Source organism: Corylus avellana, chromosome ca2 (genome assembly GCF_901000735.1).
Source record: "Corylus avellana chromosome ca2, CavTom2PMs-1.0".
In the NCBI taxonomy this organism is placed as follows: Eukaryota; Viridiplantae; Streptophyta; class Magnoliopsida; order Fagales; family Betulaceae; genus Corylus; species Corylus avellana.
This window is the reverse complement of record NC_081542.1, coordinates 25,604,839-25,625,866: the sequence shown is the minus strand read 5'-3', so window position 1 is coordinate 25,625,866 and position 21,028 is coordinate 25,604,839. Positions and strand designations below refer to the sequence as shown.

General features: G+C 35.8%; 3 protein-coding genes across 3 annotated transcripts; 1 reads left to right on the top strand and 2 right to left on the bottom strand.

The window, feature by feature from the left end:
* Positions 1 to 453: 453 nt before the first annotated feature.
* Positions 454 to 6,373, bottom strand: LOC132171852 (3-oxoacyl-[acyl-carrier-protein] synthase I, chloroplastic). Its single transcript, XM_059583262.1, has 7 exons — positions 5,819 to 6,373; positions 4,970 to 5,401; positions 4,097 to 4,270; positions 1,862 to 1,975; positions 1,641 to 1,742; positions 941 to 1,007; positions 454 to 830 (listed from the first exon to the last, which is right to left on the bottom strand). Exons 1-7 carry the CDS (start codon positions 6,263 to 6,265, stop codon positions 763 to 765), a joined length of 1,404 nt encoding a protein of 467 aa, XP_059439245.1. The 5' UTR covers positions 6,266 to 6,373; the 3' UTR covers positions 454 to 762.
* Positions 6,374 to 9,164: 2,791 nt separating this feature from the next.
* On the top strand, positions 9,165 to 15,343 carry LOC132171335 (high mobility group B protein 14). The gene is made up of 6 exons (XM_059582626.1): positions 9,165 to 9,415; positions 10,122 to 10,304; positions 12,989 to 13,046; positions 13,167 to 13,211; positions 14,791 to 14,871; positions 14,980 to 15,343. Exons 1-6 carry the CDS (start codon positions 9,168 to 9,170, stop codon positions 15,031 to 15,033), a joined length of 669 nt encoding a protein of 222 aa, XP_059438609.1. The 5' UTR covers positions 9,165 to 9,167; the 3' UTR covers positions 15,034 to 15,343.
* Positions 15,344 to 16,088: 745 nt separating this feature from the next.
* LOC132171040 (uncharacterized protein ycf23-like) lies at positions 16,089 to 20,444 on the bottom strand. Its single transcript, XM_059582245.1, has 9 exons — positions 20,150 to 20,444; positions 19,646 to 19,711; positions 19,043 to 19,117; positions 18,576 to 18,638; positions 18,362 to 18,421; positions 17,743 to 17,832; positions 17,562 to 17,669; positions 16,886 to 17,008; positions 16,089 to 16,350 (listed from the first exon to the last, which is right to left on the bottom strand). Exons 1-9 carry the CDS (start codon positions 20,348 to 20,350, stop codon positions 16,219 to 16,221), a joined length of 918 nt encoding a protein of 305 aa, XP_059438228.1. The 5' UTR covers positions 20,351 to 20,444; the 3' UTR covers positions 16,089 to 16,218.
* Positions 20,445 to 21,028: the final 584 nt, after the last annotated feature.

The window sequence follows — 21,028 nt, the reverse complement described above, 5'->3', positions numbered from 1 at the left end:
AGCCCTAACAAATAGGTCAAAAGCCGCTCCAAAACTTAGAAGCCACTCCAAAACTAATGAAATACAAAAAATTTAAGTCCTTAAGCCTATCTTATATTAGGTTGACCCCATCTATTGCTCATAATGCAGTATCTACTCTGATACTAATATTAGATACCTAACTAATACGCCAAAAGCCTTAACAAATACATCAAAAGCCACTCCAAAACTTATGATTAAGCCTATCTTATATTACGCTAACCCTATCTACTGCTCATAATGCAATATCGGCTCTGATACTAATATTTTTTTTTTTTTTTGAAAAAATATTAGATATCTAATATCAGCTCTGATACTAATATTAGATATCTAACTAATACGTCAAAAGCCACTCCTAAATTGATGAAATACGAAAAATTAAATCCTTAAACCTATCCTACATTAGGCTGCGTCACGATCATTGTAAGAATGATATTAAAAGCAAAAGGCCTTTGGCACTTTTTTTCCCCCTACCCACTATATTATTTAAAACCGAATACAAACCTTTTACACCACTCGACCAACAGATCGAATGGTTATGAAGCAAAGATTTCTAAAAGTCCAGAAGCTAAAATTCAACTCATAATTATCCAAAAAACAAAAAAAATTAACTACAAATGGCTTGATAGGTAAGCAGCGACTCCAGTTAAGCGAAAAAAGAAGCAGCCTCAACAACGGTGCAGCAACCAAAATCTCAAATAAGCACGAATGATCTCCTACAAGAAATCCAGAACAGCTGGATGATCAGGGCTTGAAAGCCGAAAAGGCCACGACAGAGTTGTGTCCGCCGAATCCAAATGAATTCGAAATGGCTGAAAAAACATACGAAACGCTAATGAGTAATTAAATCTGGACGATGCTGGGGCTTCGAAAGCAGTCAGAAATGAAAACGCCATTGTTTTTCAAGGTTTGAGCATCTTACCAACATTCACTTCATGCTGCTGCTTTTTATTTGCAACGGTGTCAAAGTCAACTGAAGGCTCTGGATTCTGAATCCATTGAAGAGAACATGTCACCCATCATATTACCCATTATCCAAATGTTTAAGGAAATTGATATATCCAGTGTAGTGTGAATTGAAAACAAGTATTACTTTAAAGTTATCAAAAATCTCCACAAGCATAAGATTCTGAATTTACTTTCTTTCAAAAAATTTGGAAAAATAAATAAAGAAAATCAACCACCAATCAATTGGGGTTTGTAAAAATTACTGAAGAGTTCACAAGTTTCTTCCATTCCCTTAGTTCCCAACCATAAAACACATTATTTGCAATGTTAGTTAATAACATACAAAATAAAAGAGAGATTACTTTAATTGGTTCTGTACGCAGTGGCAGGGTGATTATAACTCACTGTTGCATTCAGTGTTAAATGATGGCATTGACCGCATATTTTATCCAATTGTTTTCCAATCAAATATATAAGACAAACTAGTCTCATGTTTTGAACCATTAACAGTATAAGAATCAATACTGGCTACTGTCACAGTGTGTGTCGTATCTGTGTTTCACAAGTTTATTCTGATACGGGGTTGAAAGCAAGTGTTAACTAGAAAGTAGCACAGAATAGATTAAAAATTAACAAATAGGAAAAAAGAAAAAAGAAAAAAAAGTAGCACATACAAATTGATTTATGGTAGGATGCAGCCATCCCGTTGCTATGGCTTTCACAGTGGCAATGGCTTCCAAACCCCCAGCGGCACCAAGGCAATGCCCAATCATTGACTGAAACAAAACGAAGACAAGAACAGGACATCAATTAGACAATGGAAAGGAAAATCAATGTGTAACCAGCTTGAATTTGGAAGAAGAGCAACAAAAGCATCCATTAGGAGAAAGATTACCTTAGTTGCATTAATTTTGATCCCTGAAGTGTTCTTGAAAACCTTTTTGATGGCATTTATCTCAGCCAGGTCACCAGCAAGAGTGGAAGTTGCATGTGCATTTATGTAGTTAACCTGGAAAATTGGGACACTAGTTTAATTTTCTTCCTTTTTTTTTTTTTTTGAGAGTTCGGTTTTCTTACTGTATGTCATTCAGAAATAACTGTAGGCACACATAATAATATCATACGCTAGAACATTGATTTCAAAGAAAAAAGTAGCAATTTAAACTAGAAATAGAATTGGCAAGTTGTAATTGCCAGGCCATCCAAAACCACTTAACATTATGTTTGTCCATTCCACCTCAATCATAAACTGCTTTGGAGGCATTTTAAATCTCAATGACATACAAATAAAAGGTTCTTATGTCCTTTTTATATTATCCAATAGAAAGCAACATGGAGTGGAAATTGTAACCATAATCGCATCTTGTAGTTTCTATATGTAATTTTGTTGGCCAGAGCATCCAGTCGGATATCACAGAATGTGAGTGGAAATGACTGGTGCATGTGGATTACTTTATAAACCACACACAAGATCTCTACATCCCTGCATAATAACAGCCTTATATCTCAGTCTCATAAATCTGAAAGCACTTTACAGCACCTAAACATCACCTCAACACAAGAAAACATTACGCCAATTAGTTGGTTCAGCTACAAAAGATCTTTTACAATGTTGCACTCTATCTAAGGCCATCCCCATGCCATTTCTAACCAACTGGAGTCCTTGCTTTCCTTCCTCTTGAAACACCTTCCAATTTGAACCATATCACTGCTTGTTAAAGCACTCACCACTAATTAGTATTGACCACCAATGGCCACACTCAGGCTGCATTTGTTTCAATAAAATATCTCATTGTAGAAAATATATTTAGTCAAAAAGATTTTCAAGAAAAATCACTAATTTTCTATTGTTTGGTGGAGACCTAGAAATGATGTCGAATATATTTTCGGGTCCTTGGTTGGCACAAAATCATGGATACCACCACCACCAATCCGCCCATTAAACCTCCAAAAATCACTGAGCTGGTACCCCAAAATGCCCACAAAAGCCATAACACCACCTACATGCTGTACTACTTCTTGATGAGATCCTGGTTGTCGGATCGACAAGCCACCTAGAGGAATGCATGCCAGTCGTGGTGTTGTTTATGCACTTCTCCATTGAGAGGAACACAATCACCAAGTCCAAGATTTGATCCGACCATTCCAGAAGAGTAGGGAGGGGGGAGTAGGTCCTCTAGCCTGTGTCAGGGTGGCACTAACAGGGGGTGTTGTCGCCCCATCGGGGCAGGGTGGATGGGTGATGCGGAGGGTGGGTTTGGGAGGGGGCAAGAGGGAATGAGCTTCTAACCATTTTACACACTGTACTGCCAATTTTACAGTTAATCCAAAAATCATTTGCCGTTTACAGTATTTTCCATGGTGCTAATAATTGCTCGAGTCCTGGCTATCCCATAGACATCTCTTTTATAATATACCTAAAGTTCAATCTCCCCAAATAAACTAACACATATGCTATATGAGTTATAAGACATCCATTCTAGTGCATCTCACCTTGATTTTCTATATGCTAAAAGCATCCCACTATAATATGGGAACTCTACAAGTACTACTTCATTCTCCCATGCATGTAATGCAAGCCGTAATCTCTAAGAAGCAACCTTGATGAGTTTTGACTTGAGATAACAAATTACATACCTTCAGCAAACTTCATAACTTTTGTCCCTTTCTAAATGAATTAGCAGTTTAAGTTCCTGCTTCTATCTTAAAGATGGGAAATTCATAAACAGAATTCAGTAACAAACTGAATCCATGTAAGTGATTATAAAGTTTATCTGCATAGCAGAGAAAAGTTCACCTCATATGGAATACGAAACAATGGAAGGCCCGTATACAGTTCGCAATAGCAGCCACTAAATATGTACAGAAAAGGGTGTGCATGCTCGCATGCAAAGATCCAAATGCACACACAAATAGAAGCAAAACAAATCAGATAAGAGTTTTTCAATGAGAGAGAGAGAGAGAGAACAAAATAGGGGGGGTAAATAAAGTAATTATGCAAATGCATTCCAAGACAAACAGGACAGCTAGAACCATATCCCATTCAAGCTAGATTCCATAAAAATAATAACTAAAAATAAAAAGAGCACCATGCAGTAAAAATATTAATTTATGGGGGGGTAGAGAATACCTCCTCAGGTGATACGCCAGCATCTTCAAGGCTGCTTTCGATGCATGAGGACACACCAAGTCCATCTGCTCTTGGATCAGTCATATGATAAGCATCACAATTAACAGCACCACCTAAATACTCGGCAATAATTGGTGCACCTCGTTTCATTGCATGTTCCAAGCTCTCCAGTACCTATTATGAAAATGTCAATTTTACGCTAATTAAGATTTTACTATTAATTCTTAGAGCAAGATTACAGTGTTACAACCATTAAACTTAAAATTTGTAGAGAGAGAGAGAGAGAGAGAGATTCATGTAAAGCAAGATTATTCAAATGGTAGAGCACTCGCTTAGCATGCAGAGCTACAGGGATCGATACCCCACATAAAACTTAACTAAAAAAAGCAAGATTATTAATATCTAATCAATCAAACATTGACGAGAAAAAAAAAAGGTGCGTGTAATTTCTGATGGGCAACTAATGTTACTTTGGGAGTAGGTCATCCCTACATTAAACACTAAGGAAGACCTGTAATATTTTGCTTTGAAGTACCCACAATCAGGGTTCCACCTTTGTCTGTTATCATTCTCAAAGGCTATAAATTTTAAAGAAACAAGCAAATTAAGATGCAGGGTTGGAAATTTAAATCTAAATTGGATTCCCATATGGGGTACGCCTTAAAGCATGAGCAGCAAGCCAAAGTTGTCAACTAGTCTTAGTAACTTGGTCTTCAGTCCTTTGTCATTTATGTGCAGGACCATATCAAAAAGAGCGTGCTTGATGATGAATATAAGTAGTTAACTAAAAAGAAAATTAGAAATACAAGCAACCAAGTGGCTAAAACTGTGTCCTTTTTACACAACTAGCAATTCTAACAGATGCAGGCTTACCAATACTCCAGCTCCTTCACCCATGACAAATCCATCTCGATCTCTATCCCATGGCCGCGAAGCAGTTTTTGGGTCATCATTCCTCTGAGACAAGGCCCGGCATGCAACAAACCCCCCCAATCCAATGGGAATAACGGCAGCTTCAGTCCCACCTGCAAGCATCAGATCAGCCTCACCCCGGCGGATGTGATTTGCAGCAGCATAGAAGCAATAATTGGAGGTAGCACAAGCCGTTGAAATTGAATAATTTGGACCCATGAAGCCTATATCAATTGCAAGCAAGGCAGACCCCATATTGGTTATAGCGTAGGGAATGAAAAAAGGTGTTATTTTCCTGTGACCTTTCTCTATCAAAGACTTAACCCCTTCAGAAAAGACCGTCAGACCACCCATCCCTGTTCCCACAAGCACACCCGCCCGTTCCTTATCAATCTGCACCAGAAAATTGGCAATCGCCTTAAGCCAGGCATAATGCATAAAGAATAAACTTTAAAGGTAATGATTCAATCCTTGAAAAAAAAAAAAAAAAAAGACATTTTGTAACTGCAGACCAATACTATAGAAAGATTCAACTGCATTTGCAGTTATATTTTCACAATAGGGTAAAACAACGGGCATTTGAAATCTCAAACATAATAATTAACAGACAAACGTGTCAACAAATTTTCCATGCATGATCTACAACCAAACTAATATTTCCCAACAGTTCAAAACCACAAAATCACACAATTTTAAGCACATAAACCCAAAACCCCAATCATGCACCACAATTGAATCCACCACAGATAAACAAAATTAAATTTCATATAGAATGTGTAGCATAACAATCGGAGACGAGTAATAGCGGACCTTGGAGAGCTTATCGCCGCCGAGGTCGGCGTTCTCGAGAGCCTTCTTACCGGCTACAATGCAGTAGCGGAGGCAATCGTCGAGTCGCCGGTCGTTCTTGCCATCGATGTAGCCCTGGGAGCTGAACCCGCGGATCTGGCCAGCGAACCGGGTGGGGAACTTGGACGCGTCGAACCGGTCGATCAGGCCGATCCCGCTCTCCCCCGCGAGCAGCTTCTCGTAGTACAAATCGACGTCGTTTCCGAACACCGAAACCAATCCCGTGCCCGTTACCACGACCCGCTTCTTCGGGTCCTTCTCGCGTCTCGGCGCCGATACGGTTGCTGAGGCGGAAGCCGAAATGACGGAGACTCGACGCCTAGCGGTGGGCCCCCAATGGTATGACCTCTTTGTTTGGAATGGGGCCACCGGAGACGGCCGGAGAGTCGGGGATTGAAGGGCTTGCATGGTGGCGCGTGAGAATGAGCGAGAGGGTGACGATGATACCGAAGTGCTTTGTGGAGGTGATGGGAGAAAGTGTTCGACTAGCGGAGTGGTATTTGTATGCCACGTCTGAAGTTGAAGTTGAGTGATTCACATGATTTGGGTTTGGTTTTCTTAGGTGAGGTCGGTGCAACGGTAGGATTAATTTGTTTTCAACAATCAATCCATATATTTCTCTTTTAAATATTTTTTGGATTTTTTTCCCTTGATAGTGAAAATTATCACCTCTAATTTCTCTTCTCTTTTATCAAATCTATAAATAAAATAATAATAATAATAAAAAAAAGTGATCAAAGAATCTATTGGCTAAGATTATGTTTAAGATTGCACGTGAAAAATATAGTTTTTAAGTTTTTGTCGATGCGTTTTGGCTATTTTTTTTGGCTTTTCTGCACTTTCAATTTTTTTTGACTAAACAAGTATTTTTTTCTTCAAACAATTTTTTTAGTGTTAAATGCATTTTTAGCTATCTCAAGCGCACGCCCAAACACACCCTAAGTGGTTAATCTCTTCAACTTAAGTGGTTAATAATTCTCATTACTTTTATTTGGTAGTTGAAAATAAAGGGAAAAGAATATATTGGTTAAGAGCCCAAATGTTTCTAGAATTTCTCTCCAATTGGAGAACATTAAACATGAAAGACGAAAGTCTTCAATCGGGTCATGGTGTAAACTGGGTATTTTGTACATTTGACTAAGAAATAGAAAGCTAAGCTTGAAACACCAAATATATATATGAGTAATGATAGAGAGAACACGGGCGTTATTTTTTAATTTTTTTTAATATATATATAATATAAAAAAATATATATTATTTTAATATTAAAAAATACGGGCGTGCATCGCGTCCGTGTTCTCTCTATCATCACTCTCTCTCTCTCTCTCTCTCTCTATATATATATATATATAATCATGAATGGAAAAGTCCATGGTATTAACATGAATTAAAGATATTATATTCAATATTTTCATCTCTATTGTATTTGGTGTTTTTAATTGATATATCAAATTTTATTAAAATGCTATAAAATGAGGTTTTACACCACATTCATATAGAAACGGCTTTCAATGTGACAATATATTAACCAATTGATAACTTCAGGTAAAAATAGCTTTTTTTAATAAAAGATATTTTGATGGGATATAAATGTATATTTTTTTAGTGGAATTTTTATTTTAAAAAATATTTGTGGGTTTTTGATTGTTTATTAATAATTTTGAGAAAAGTGTATTTTTAGTTTTAAAACCAAAAAAAAAAAAAAATTTAAAATACGTTATCAAATGAGGCCAAGTATTTTTGGTGACTATCATCATTTGAATTTATAGCATCCAAGACTTATTTATTTTTATGTGTGACAAGAAAAATAAAAAAATACCACCTATTTATTGCATTGTTCAGATTTAAATTTAAGAAAGAAAAAAAAAAATCATTTAATTGCATTGCACTTTTCATATGCTTTATCATCTAGTAATGGGTGACTTAGGGGTTTACAATCGATGCAATTATACCAACCGCTTATAACCTCTAACTACTAATCATTTTGGTAGGCGGTTATAAAAAAAGGCTAACCACCTACCATTATATATATATATATATATATAGCATTCAAAACGGCGTCGTTATAGTTGTGTATGGCTGTATGTATGTAAAATATGATGTCATTAATGTGTAATGTTTTAGGTAAATCCTTATTCAAAAACGTTGTCTAGCTAAAAAAACACAGTATATTCTTTTCATCCTTTTGGGAATACTTTGGCCCCAAACGTTTAAAATAAGCCTAAAAAATAGGCTCAATGATGGTCCAAAATACTTAAAAAGCCTATATAAAAAAAGCGGTTATAAAACCACCGATTATTGGTTTGAATAACTGCTAACCGCCAATTATAAAATAACTGTTTAGTTATTAAAATCGATAACCGCCCAACCACTAACCGTAACCGTTTGTGCAGTCCTAATGGGTGTACTATTAAAATATGGATTTGGCTTGCATGTGGTAGTGAAAACTACTGCATGCATGTTGCAGTGGGACTGTTAAAAATCAAGTTTAAAAAACTAATAATAAAAAATTAATTAAAACTTAAAAATTATAAAAAATAATAATAATAATTAAAAAGCTAAAAATATTTTTAAAAATTGGTGGCCGATTGGCTAAGGGTGGTCATGACCCTTTGGGGTGGTTCACACCACACCTCAAAGGCTAAAAAAAAAAATAAAAAATTACTTTTGGTGGTCGATCAACCCCTAGGTCTCTTGTGAGCAGTTCTGGGTGGTCCGGGCCACCCCCAAAACCCTAACTTTTTTTTTTGTTTTGGCCTTTTGGGGATGATCGGACCACCCCCAAAGGCCATGAGGGGTGGTTCTTCCACCCCTAGACCGGTCATGGGGTGGCTCTAGCCACCTCCTTGGCCAAAAATGGGGTAGTTGGCCACCCCCTTGGTCAACCGGCCACCCCATTTTTCTGTTTTCTTTTTTGTTTTAGTTTTATAATATTTTTATTTTCTAAATTATTGATTTTTTTAATATTTAATAGATTTTATATTATTTCTTTAAATTTTTTTTATCGCCCAAACACATGGTGGTTTTGGGCTGCAGCAGTGAAAGAGGAATGCTATGGGCCAAACAAATGAACCTAGAAAAATTTATAAACTGATGTGGCAGACCGTGAGTTGCAAACAAAGAAGAGAGAATTGCATTTTTTTAATTTAAAAATCCTTACCACGTCAGTTTTAAATTTTTTCTGAGTTCATTTGTTTGACTTTCTAACACTTCTCGTAGTGAAAACTACCACATGCAACCCGGATCCTTAAAATATGATCACAACATTAATTATTTGATTTTCTCTTCCTCCGCAAAACGCACCGTCTCGATGTTTCTAGCCATGAAACGCCGCCGTACTAGTCTTCTTCAGGTTTCACAATTCACTGTCCGACCGCGTCGATTCGACGATTTAACCCAAAGCTGCGTCAAACCGGAGTCACGGCAGGCGCCAAACCGAAGCTCCAGCGGAGCACCACCACTGAGAAAAACCATGACGAAGAACGCTAAGAAGTCCCAATTATCACGCTCATCTCGAGCTTCTGCCTCTGCCAAGGCCCCCAAAACAGCGTCCAATGAGTAATCACTTCTTACCTCTCACTTCTTTATATATGTAATATGTTACATGTTCATTACAGGTTCGTGGGCTTTATTTCACTGTTTAAGTTGCAATTGACTTTACGGTTGCTTCCTGAGAAAACCCAGAAAAAGATTTGTGTTACATGTTCATCACAAGTTTTTGGGTCTTCTACACTTTCTATGCCGCTATTGGCTTTCTGTTTTGTTCCTGAAAAAACCCAGAAAGAGATAGAAAAGAAAGGAAATGATTGTTTTAATCCATTGAGTGTGCTGTATTGTATTTCATGGAGTGGAGAACCCACTTCAGCTAAGCCATGCAGTTGCATTTTTGAATTTTCTGACTGTTGGGTTTTAGTGTTTCTGTTCATCTTGATGTTAAAAGATTGGAGACCGGTAGTTTTATTGCTTTTATTTTCAGTGCATTTTATGTGGTTTTGAAACTTTTACAGCTGTGGTTTGTGTATACGTTTGCACTTTGTTTGTTTACTGAGAAAACCAAGGAAAGAAAATAAAAAAATGAAAGTAAGGGGAGGGGTTTTTTTGGGGGGATTTTATGATTATGTTGCTTTGGGTTCAGAATGGTGGAGAACCCACCACAACCACATTTCTACTAGGCTCTTCATTGTGAATAATTGAAGATTTTTTGTTTGATTTCTTTTTGTTATTTCAAGTCAACTAAAGAGAGAATTTGCTTGAAATTTTGTAGTAAAATGGTGTTGAGGGTAAAATCAAGCGAGGGGATGAAGAGGTCGGCAAGGCTGAGCAGAGTTAGCGCGGAGGAGAAGAGACCCGGGTCAGCAAAGAAGCCCAAAACAAAGCAGAAAAAGAAGAATGATAAATTTGATGCCAAAAAGCCTAAGAAACCGCCGACTGCATTTTTCTTCTTCTTGTATGTGCTCTCTTTTATTAATTTGTAGTTTTTGTAGTGCTTGAGATCCATGTATTAGCTATTCAAGATTAGATACCTGTATGCTTGGCCAAAAGTTTATAAGCTTTAGGTGTGACTGGGTGATGGTTACTAGACTATGGGTGTTCATATATTTAGATGCTATGCAAAACATAATATAGTTATTGAACTTTTGAGTGGTCTGGGCCCATTTCAGTAATAGCACAATCTGTTTTGGTAGGTCATGTTTATGGATGTAACTATGTAAATGCGGCAATGTTTATGTCTTGATTTCTCTCCTAGAATTAGTTCATGTGCAGAATATGCTTTCCATGGCTATGTTTGCAATTCTTGTGTGGGTAAAGGTGATATTGGGTGAGTAACTGGATGCATAGGTTATATTTTATATCTAATTTTGGATGGAGGAATGGAAAACTGTGGGCTGCTGGATATATATCACCTATATGGTAAAAATAGCTCATCTTTAAGATCTTTTCAAAGATTATTATTCTTCTTCAGCATGCTATTGGTATAAATTTCATTACATGTCTTTGTTTAATCTTCTAATAGAGACAATTCTGTACTTCTTTCTAGTTGAGCTTGAAAGACCAATTTCTGAGATATCCTTACGAACAGAAATCCTAGAAATGGTTGGTATGCTTGCTTAGTTTAGGGCACTCCATGTTTTTGTTTTACCCTTTTTATCTTGCCTTTTATTTGGATCCGATTAAAAGCTTAGGACTGTGAAACAGTTTATCATTGAGTATGTCATATTGCTTATTAGTGTGTAAGGTTGAAGCCAATCTGAAGGCATAGGTAGGAGTTTTCAGTTTGAGTGTATGGTTTTTTTACCTGTGGATTCTATTGTTATTCCTGGATTAGGATCTTGTGCCATAGGGGATGCTTTTGGTTCTTGAGTAGTTCAGAAATGTGATTGTCTATGATGATGTGAATTTGGATATTGATAAGTATGCAATGATTTGAGTAGTCATACGATAGTAAGAAGGAAAGGAAGGAGGTGATACACTGATGAGCTAGCTCAAGTGAGACCTCCTCTCCCTATATAAATGTGTTGGGGTTTAGTTCAAGACCCAATTGGTCTGTCTAAATTATCAAGTGACAACAACAACAACAACAAAAAGGAGAAGAAGGTATACACTACAAGATTTGAGAAAGAATGTCCAAGGTTGATCACCTTTAAAAAATGCTGCGTAATGTTTTGATTCTGGAATCTACATCTTCTAATTCTACAGAGAAAAAACTGGAGTGATTTCATCTTCATTTAAGATGATTTCATGTTTAGTTAACAAAGTGATATGGGATGATGCATTTCATTTAGTGCTTCATCTAAACCCGGGTACTAAATCAATCTCTTTTTTTCTACCCTAGCAATAGATGCTCATGGGGACTGAAAGTTTCCATATCAATATATTTATGATGATCTTAAATTATCTGAGAAATCGTATTAAAGGTTGAGGCTTTTGTTGCTTTTGTAGCCATAAGCTGTCTGTGAAACAAATAGTTATGAATCACATTGCTACTCAGGAGTTAGAGAAAAAATTTTGTGGAGAATCTATAGACAGAACAGGCAGTTCAATAGAGACATTCCACAATGCATTCATCATATATTTTTTCATGCCAACCCAAAGTGTGCTCTCTGAAAAATAGATGTACAGTGTAGAGTGTGTGGTCCACATACAAGATGGAGAATACATATGAATTAAGGCCAGAGAAGGCACAAAAAGTACCGTTTTGTACAGAAGGATAAAACCAAAATCTAAAAGAATCTGACAGTAAATTGCTACTGTAAAATTCATGAGGACGGAAATATACTTCAGTGACATTATTACTTCTGCCAATTAGATTTAGCTTTCACCTAATTTTTTTTTTCATATTATTATTAGCAAAGTGAAGAAAGTAGAATGCAGAAAGGGTTACCTTCAACGACAATGCACTTCAAGGCCCAATTTCTTTAATCTTGCCTATAAACCGACCCCTGACAGAAGTAGCCATAACCCAAGACAACACAAAACTTTGCACCAATTGTGCCCATATGCTCTAACTTTAAATTGGCAATGGGCAAAGAAATGATTTTACCAAGTTCAACCTTGGAATAAATAGCTGATATGAGTTTACCAAGTCAACTTTTGCATAAATAGCTGCACTGGATCCTTAAAATGGCTTGCTCAGTTGCATATCCACCGAGTCAACTTTGCATTAACGAAGTTCATGTTTGACCTTGTGTGTAAATGTTTTGCAACTATTTCATCTGGTATTAGTTTTGGGATTGAAATTAAAATTTTGTTGCAGAAGGATATCAAAATCTATCAAGATAAATCCCCAATGTTTGTATGTTTTTGTTGTTAACTTTAAGTTCCTTTGTAGTTACAGATCTCATTTCTAGTTGCTATATAATTGTTTTTACCGAATGGGTGTTAGCAGCGAGCAAGGTTCATGTATGTGTTATATGTCAGCTGGGTTTAAACATTGTGTCGCTTGTCATAATGTGGAGTTAATTTGTTAGGCTTCACCTGAAATCCTGTATTGGTGCTTTATAATGCATTCTCTTCGGTGCAGTTGTTGATACTAGAAAATTATTAGAATTGCCACAATTGAAGCATTACATTACAGCTGTTTCATATATGAAGAAACCATTTTTGAAAATTTGTAATGCCTTGTTTTTCAAGGGAGGATTTTCGGAAGGAATTCCAAGAACAGAATCCAGATGTCAAGTCAATGCGTGATGTAAGTGTGGGACATATTTTTCAATTTTGCATTAACTTAATAAGTTAGCATCCTTTCTTTCTTGCTTGCACACTCTCTTCTTTTCTTGTACCTGAAATATGCTCTACTTCCATCTTTCAGATTGGCAAGGCATGTGGAGAGAAGTGGAAAACAATGACATATGAGGTTTGTGCTATCGTTTTTAATTAATCTTTTTTTGAGTTCCCTGGCATTGGGATTAAGGCTTAGCTGCTTAGTTGAGTAGTTCTCTGGCGAAGGCCTTTGTCATTGTCTAGTGCAATTAATTATCGGTGATTGTGTCCCGATTGTTTGGTTCTTTAAAATTTTAAACTTATTTTGCTTGCAGTAGCTTGAACTGAAAAAATATTAGTTGCAATTAGATATAAATCTTGACTAACGGACAATTGCCTGTGATTGTTTTCATATCTCTAGTTTTCCTGATTTGCTTGATCTTTTTCTCTTTTCTTGGTTAGGCGTTCTTTTGTATACTTTCTATGCATGATTGTGAGAGGACGGTGGTGTAACTCAATGCCTTCTTCAAAACTCTTTACCAATGTACACTTGCCTATCATTGTTTTCATATCTCTAGTTTTCCTGATTTGCGTGATCGTTTGTCTTCTTTTGGTTAGGCGTTTCTTTTGTATATTTTCTGTGTGTACTTGGGTAGTGTCCTTTTGTTCTTAATAAAACTTCGATTACTTATAAAAAATAAATCATGACTAAGATCCATCAGTTTTTTTTTTCCTCTCCTGGGCACAGTTACGCCTAGATATCATGATGCATAGGGGAAAAAGACACTATGCCTAGCTGGAATGACCATCACAGATTCACAGTGTAAATTGTTGTAATCAATCATACCTGAAATTTCCCTTGGTTGAGCAAACTTGAGTCAATACAACCCTCATGTGACCTAGAATTGAGTTTAAAACAATCTTCTGAGCAGTTGTTTTAGTTAGAATATGATCTTCTGCACTCGTGTAGAGTTCACTAATAATTTGGTAATATTCTTAATTAGGGTATTTAGTATTAGAAGGAATAGTTCTTGTTTGGATATTATTCTATTATTAGATCATGAGAACGTGAATACATGGTGTAAGCAAAAAGGAAAAAAGAAACAACACTCGTCTTACACTGCAGATTTTCCCTTTAATTGAGTGGCATAGGTCTGGGCCTCTTGCCCTGCCTGTTTCAGGGTGGTTTTCAGTCGAAGACTTCCATTTTCTTTTACAGTAGCTGTAGATCAGGGCTACAAAAATTGAGTCTTTTTCCCAAATCACAACACTATTGTTGAGATATTCTTTCTTTTCACTCTTTGTTTTCACTTTTATTATTAGTTTTTAAACTTTTTAAATTGACTTTGCATTCAAATTATTTTTATTGTTAGTGGGTGTACGATCAATGCATTAGTGATGAACGCATGGTGTACAATCTGTGTTTCATAATTTGTTTCTCCCCTTTCACCACTTATAAAAATAAAAAAGAAAAAAAGATTCTCTTCCCCTTTGACTACAGCAAATTGAAATGTATTGCATATAATTTGTTGCGGAAAATTAATCTTGAATTTGTGTGTGTTTGGAAGAGAGCGCCACATGAGTTTTATGTTTGATGTTCTCATTCAAGCTTATGTAATGCTTTGGCATTTAGAGATTTGTATTTTGACTAGTTTTATTAATATTCTCTTGCAAGGCATCTAGAATAAAAGCATTCTAATCCTTTGTGTGTGTTTGTGTGGTGCCTGCAATAGGAAAAGGTTCAATATTATGACATAGCTACTGAGAAACGAGCAGAGTTTGATAGAGCAACGGCAGAATATATCAAGAAAAAGGTAAACCTAGCTATGCATGTTCTTCAGCTGGTTTTTGTCCTGAATGCGCCATGCTCGCCCAGTTGCAATACACGAAGCAAATTATATGAAAATGTTTATCTTTTGCAGGAAAGTGGTGAGGATCAAGAAACTGAGGATTCAGATTCAGAGTTTGATGAGTAGTAGGGCTGGAAGATTCTTGTTATTGGACATATAATGTTTCTATAGGGGTAGGGGGTTCTTGTGCAACAGGTCGTATATTTTTCGAATCTCTCTTCATTAAAACTGTCCATCTCTGTATCATTTTTGTGTAAATGACTACTTTGCAATTGCATTTTGTGATAACAAATGTAGATTTGACAGTACTTTTATTGTTGAAGTGGAAGATCATGTGTTTGAGATATAAGAACACTGAGGGATATATTAGGAGTTGTCTTGAAACAGAGGAACCGAAGTTTGTTTAATGTGTTTTAAGATAATAGGATTTCTGTTATGTTTGTACCAAAATGCTGTTTGCTTAACCACAAAGACACCAATTTTGTTATCCCCCTAGAATGATGGTGTGCTCTTGCTTGATGGCCAAAGAATGAGTCTCTTTCCGTGTATATTTGTGTGGAAATTGCTACCATCCACTTTGTCCATAGACGTGTTTTCCTAGCCCCAAATTTCAGCGGAAAATATTTTATGAAAAACGTTTTTTCTATTTTTTAGTGTATGATGCGGCGTAAATATTAGTTAACGTGAAATATTTTCAATTGATTAAAAAAAAGTAACCTTAAGGAGACGTTAAATTGTTTACATTTTCTGTTTGTGTAAATTATTTTTTGCCCCTTTCCCACACACTGAAAAAGCAATTGTGAGAGAGCTCTTTATGCGGCAATTGCCATAACTTACTCAAGGTCTGCAACTACTCAAATGCCTGATTGGACAGGTGGATAGTTTGAGGCTTGATATGCTTCTAGGACAAGCATGATTTATGCATTCTGCAACTAGAACCGTAAATTATTAAATTATTTTTCGCTACTGCTACCCTCCAGAGAGGCAACTGTGAGAGAATCCCTTATGGGGCTATCTCACATCCCTTATGGGGCTATCTACCCGAATAGGTCTCAGACTACTCAAACAACTTGGCCAGATGGGTGGGGAGTTTGCGGCTTGATATGCTTATGGGACATGCAAGATTTATGCATTCTGCAACTAGAACTGGTATGGTTGAAATGATGATGGGGAAAAGGAAAAACAGAAAGAAAATGGCTATTATGTCAATTGTTCTTGTGGAAGGGATTCCAATATTATGCATATGTTCTGCTGGAAACATTGACAATCTAAGCCATTTTATTCCTATAATGAACACGAAAAATCTATAAATCACATTTTCAAAGCTCTCTCTGCAAATGTGCTGTGTCTACCGGCTGATGCCTCTAATGAATTGGCGATACTTCTAACCGCTGCAATCATTGCAACCACGTCATTAAGCTTGTTCACTGCTGAACCCACACCCTGCATTCATAACAATATTAGTTAGAACATATTTGGGGTTGTGTATAAGAAATAGAGTTTTTAAGTCAAAAAATATTTTTTTGGCAAAAACTTCATTTTTAAGCTTTTACCAAAAATGTTTTTTGGATTCTTAAAAGCGCTTTCAATGTTTTTTACTAAATGGATACTTTTTCTTAAAATAGATTTTTTTAAGTGTTGAACGTACTTTTAAGCCCCTTAAACGCACATCCAAACAAACCCTTAATCTCAAAAAAAAAAAAAAAAAAAACACAGCAGCCTTAAAAGTTTTATACATGTGCATTTAGCATAAGATTTTGACACGTGTATTACTATCATCTAGAATAGTAATGCTAGAAGCCATCCTTATGTTCCTCGTGTCCCTCCAAAACTGATATTACTTTAAAATTATCATTGAATTTTCATCGAATGTTGATTTTAAAAGTCACATCAGATTTAGAGAGATATTAGGAAGACATGAAAAGGACTTTTAGCATTACTCTATTTAGAAATAAAACAATGAGGCATGTGTACATACCACACCCGCAGCCCCCGCTGTGATGGCCATTGGTGCTGTAACTGCACTCAGTCCAGATGAACACATTACAGGAATCTTGACAGCCCTTGAAATAGAATATGCAGCTGCTAATGTTGGTGTGGCCTATAATTACCAATATCCCAAGCAAACTCATTAGTTAATATCAATGAGATTATTTCACAATTAAACCTAGGTCTCTCTTTTCAATTTGAACTTCCAAGAAGATCTAGAAGTTATGCCTATTAAGTTTTAAAAACATTAATCTTCATCCCAGCTCCATTACAGACAACTTATTTACACTGAAGCAAATTTAGACAACGACACCTGCAGTTAGACAGCCGATTAAGATTTACTTCAAGCACGGATAAAAGTTCAAACCGACTGTCCTGCATTGTAATTTGAGAACAAAATGCATGTACAAAGCATCAGGAACTATGTGGAGCAAGTACTTTGTGAAGCACTTTTGACATGTTAATGGATGCTTGTTGATGATGCAGAAGAACAATTTCGGCCCAAAACCCTGATATGTTCAGAAGATGTATTATGCTGTTTAGTGAGTCATTTTTCAATTTTGCTACTTTCAAGTGTTCATTCTCCAGACCTGGATTCAGAATAGCACTAACTTGGAAAAACACTATGTAGAAAAAGAGATTACTGTAAGATTTGTTTGTGCTACCTTCTCAATCAAACCGAGAACACCAGATTTTGAAGGATAAGAACTTTTCCCTCCTTCCGTTTGAATAATGTCAACACCTTCCTGTTCCAGATTCTCTGCAAGCTTGACCTGTAGGTTATTAAGATACTAAGATCAATCAAACATATGGTGACACCTTTTTAGCACAAGTACCGCTTGTAACCTGATCGGGTGGGCTTAGTGTGTGAGGCACAGTCACTGATAAGGTCACAGATGGAAGAATCCTCTTAGTCTCCTTTGTTAGATTCAATATCTGCAAAAGAAAACCACTCAGCAGGTGAAAAAAAAAAGAAACCGTGACAGCCTTCTTTAACAGTAGGAATCCAAATTAACTGACACATGCAGATTGGATTCCTTTGAGAATTAATGAAAAATTTGATGAAGTTTTCTTAAAAGTCACGAATTTTCTTAGTTAAGAGTTGCATATAGCCCCATATGGAGTAATTGGCAACCCATTAAGGAAACTTTCCAAATTGTTCTCAGTTGTATATTTACACTAAAATTCAACACCATTAAAAACTTTGAAGTCACCCTCTCTACATGAACACAATCCAAGTGTATGTATGACATACCCTTGTCCATGCATAAAAATGATGTATTTCAATTTTTATTCATTTTTCATTTTAAGATAGAAGTCTATGTCTACTTAGTTTCTAGTTTAAGGTTTCTCAATCTCTAACATCTATTTGCATTAGCAAATCAACAGACACACTGTAGAATGTACTCTAATTTCGGGGTGTTTCTAGTTAAATTTATTTGTGGGGAATTATTCAATTTTATACCTGCTCTGGAGTGAAAACCACTCCCATCTCATAGAACGAATCATAGTTTCCAATCTCAACCTGCACGTACCATCAGCTTTATCAATACAATTTAACGATGTGGTTTGTAATATTCTTCTCAATTCTTGTAGCACTCCAGTGAAGAGACACTGACACAAGAATTCAAACTTATGGGCTCAAATAGAAAATTTAAGTAATAAGTTTGTGGTCAAACCATTAGTGCTCCTGCTTCAACAGCAGCTGGAAATGCTTCTGGATCCACGGAAGAAACACATACCTGCAAAGGGAATGCATATTCAGTTCACAAAAATAAAACTGCTATAAAATTTTCAACATATTTATGAGTCCATTAGCATCTTCTCAACAAAAAGTAATGATGCTTGGCTTAATGGGGTTGCTGATGATATATTGATTCATCATAAATTACAGAAGACTCAAATTTTGAAGCTTAAACACATCATATGGAGTTCCGGTCTTCTTCACTTTGGTTCTGCTTCTTTTTTTTTTTTTTTTCCTCACCTCTCTCCTGTTATTTATCTAAAATTGTTGTTTATCAAGATACATTTCTGTGCCACAAAGTACAGCAAATATGCGATTACCGAAAATAATTAGAATCTCTTCCTCGAATGTACAATATGAAAGCAAATGATCAAAAATGCTGTTTGGAGAATATGAATTTACCGGGAGAGAAGTTAAACTGATGGCAAGCTTCACTAACTCTGGGTCACAAGCTATATCCACATGAGTTGCTCCCCCCTGTAGGTATGATGACATGATAATGTGAGCTATAAGTTTGGGAGGACAGTGACGTTCAACAAAAAGAAACAAAAAAACAGTATGCAAATTGCACTCTGGTAAAGAAGCAAATTAATATCTTGATGTTAGGGAAATAGCAAAGTTAAAGCACATATGCACAAAGCACTGCTACAGATTAAGTAAAGAGTCAACTGTTGAGAGAACTATTCACCAAATTTTGCTTGTAAGAAAAATAGCAAAGTTTTAAGGCAATTACTAGCTTCTACTACAATGGCAAGTAATGTGGTTTACAATCAATTTCTTTTAATTGTCCATGCATAGACAACTTGAACAACTGTGATGTAGTTCTTACAATATATGAAAAACCAAAATATTGAAGAAGAAAAAAAGTACTACAATACTAATTAAATGATTAAATCAACCTCATGAAATGCATGAAAATTGCTTACAGTACAACATATTTCATCAATTGTTAATTAATCTTAAATTTGTGACTTGGGATAATCTAGAAGGTAACTTCAAACCTACCTTCTCTGCAGCAGTAACAACTGAAGCAACATTGTCTTTATTGAAATTCTGCAATCCTGAGATAATCTGTAAAGGACACGATTAAGTACATACAGTAGTGCAATTTGCAATTGAATTAAAATTCTCTTAATTAGAAGGATTATAAAACTGTGAAAATCTAAAATTCTCTGAAATTATGCAACATTGCATTTGGAGAGCAGAGAAAGCTCCTTCTCTAGCCCATTAAAGAGACATAATAAAGAAAAAGAGAACACAGAGAAAAAAGGAAATTAGAAAAACAAAAGAATTAATAACTGAGTTTAAGCAATAGCATCAAATCTCTCTCCCCTGTATGATTGCAGTGAAAATCGAAAAAAAACAAAAACAAAAACAGAAACAAAATCTTACCTTAAACTAAGCATAGGAGAACAAAAAATTGTTACTCTTCCCCAGGATCCAAGCATAGGAGAAATAGAAAAAAAAAAAAAAATGATTACAGAAAATGGGAAGTGGGTCTGAAAGTACCTTGAGAGCTCTTCGTTCATGAAAATCCTTCAGGACTGCTTCTTTGGTAGTTGATAGAAGGGCTCTGGTAGCTAGAGAGGGTCTTCTTCTGAGAGGTAAAGATGGTGTTGAAGAAAGATGGTCACCCAGAAAACAGTTGTTGTTGGATTTCAAAAGAGTGTGGGAAGATGGTGAAATGGGCATGCAGATTGAGGAATGCATGGTTCTTTCACTCTCTCTGGGTGAGGATGATGCAGTTTGGAGGGAAGAGATAAGGGAGGTGGCAGCTCAAAACTGTTGGATATCTAAGAAGATATTTTGGTTTTTAGTTTCCCAAGTCATTTGTATACCTTGAAAAGGCCCAAAATGACCCCATTTGGACGAATTGAGATTTATTTGAGTAAACCTCAATTGATTAATGGATTTTTTTTTTTTTTTTATTATTTTTTTTTCGTATTCGGATTTTTTCAATTTCACTTGAAATATATACAGGACATTTGGATTCAGACCCTTTCAGACTTTTTAAAATATTAAATTCTCAAATTTTAAAATTTGAGCTTTTCATTATATCTAACAGTGCAAACAAATGCAGATACATGTGTGTTATAGAGGCAAGTGGGTTTGTCATGTAGAAAACTAAAATTACTTATCTCGATAATACACAAACCTCTACACTTGTTTGAACCGTTAGATATAATGGATGACTTAGATTTTAAAATTTTATATTTTAGAAAATTTGACGAGATGTCAATTCGAGCAATTTCATGACTTGAACTTAATATTGTTGCATCTAACTGTATAAATAATGTCAGTGACATCATATTTATCACATGTTAATGTGTCATCATCCATATAATTGCAAAAAAAAAAAGAAAAAAAGAAAATACAACAATATTAAAA

Excerpts from the sequence above, each read along its gene's own strand:
- LOC132171852 (XM_059583262.1), bottom strand. The coding sequence starts at position 6,265 with ATGCAAGCCCTTCAATCCCCGACTCTCCGGCCGTCTCCGGTGGCCCCA. Across the intron at positions 1,976-4,096 it reads CTGGCGTATCACCTGAGGAG|GTTAACTACATAAATGCACA; the intron begins GTATTCTCTACC and ends CCAATTTTCCAG. Across the intron at positions 1,743-1,861 it reads TCAAAATTAATGCAACTAAG|TCAATGATTGGGCATTGCCT; the intron begins GTAATCTTTCTC and ends GTTTTGTTTCAG.
- LOC132171335 (XM_059582626.1), top strand. The coding sequence starts at position 9,168 with ATGTTTCTAGCCATGAAACGCCGCCGTACTAGTCTTCTTCAGGTTTCA. Across the intron at positions 9,416-10,121 it reads CCCAAAACAGCGTCCAATGA|TAAAATGGTGTTGAGGGTAA; the intron begins GTAATCACTTCT and ends GAAATTTTGTAG. Across the intron at positions 14,872-14,979 it reads CAGAATATATCAAGAAAAAG|GAAAGTGGTGAGGATCAAGA; the intron begins GTAAACCTAGCT and ends TATCTTTTGCAG.
- LOC132171040 (XM_059582245.1), bottom strand. The coding sequence starts at position 20,350 with ATGCATTCCTCAATCTGCATGCCCATTTCACCATCTTCCCACACTCTT. Across the intron at positions 19,118-19,645 it reads TTGTTACTGCTGCAGAGAAG|GGGGGAGCAACTCATGTGGA; the intron begins GTAGGTTTGAAG and ends TCATACCTACAG. Across the intron at positions 17,009-17,561 it reads TTCTCGGTTTGATTGAGAAG|GCCACACCAACATTAGCAGC; the intron begins GTAGCACAAACA and ends TGGTAATTATAG.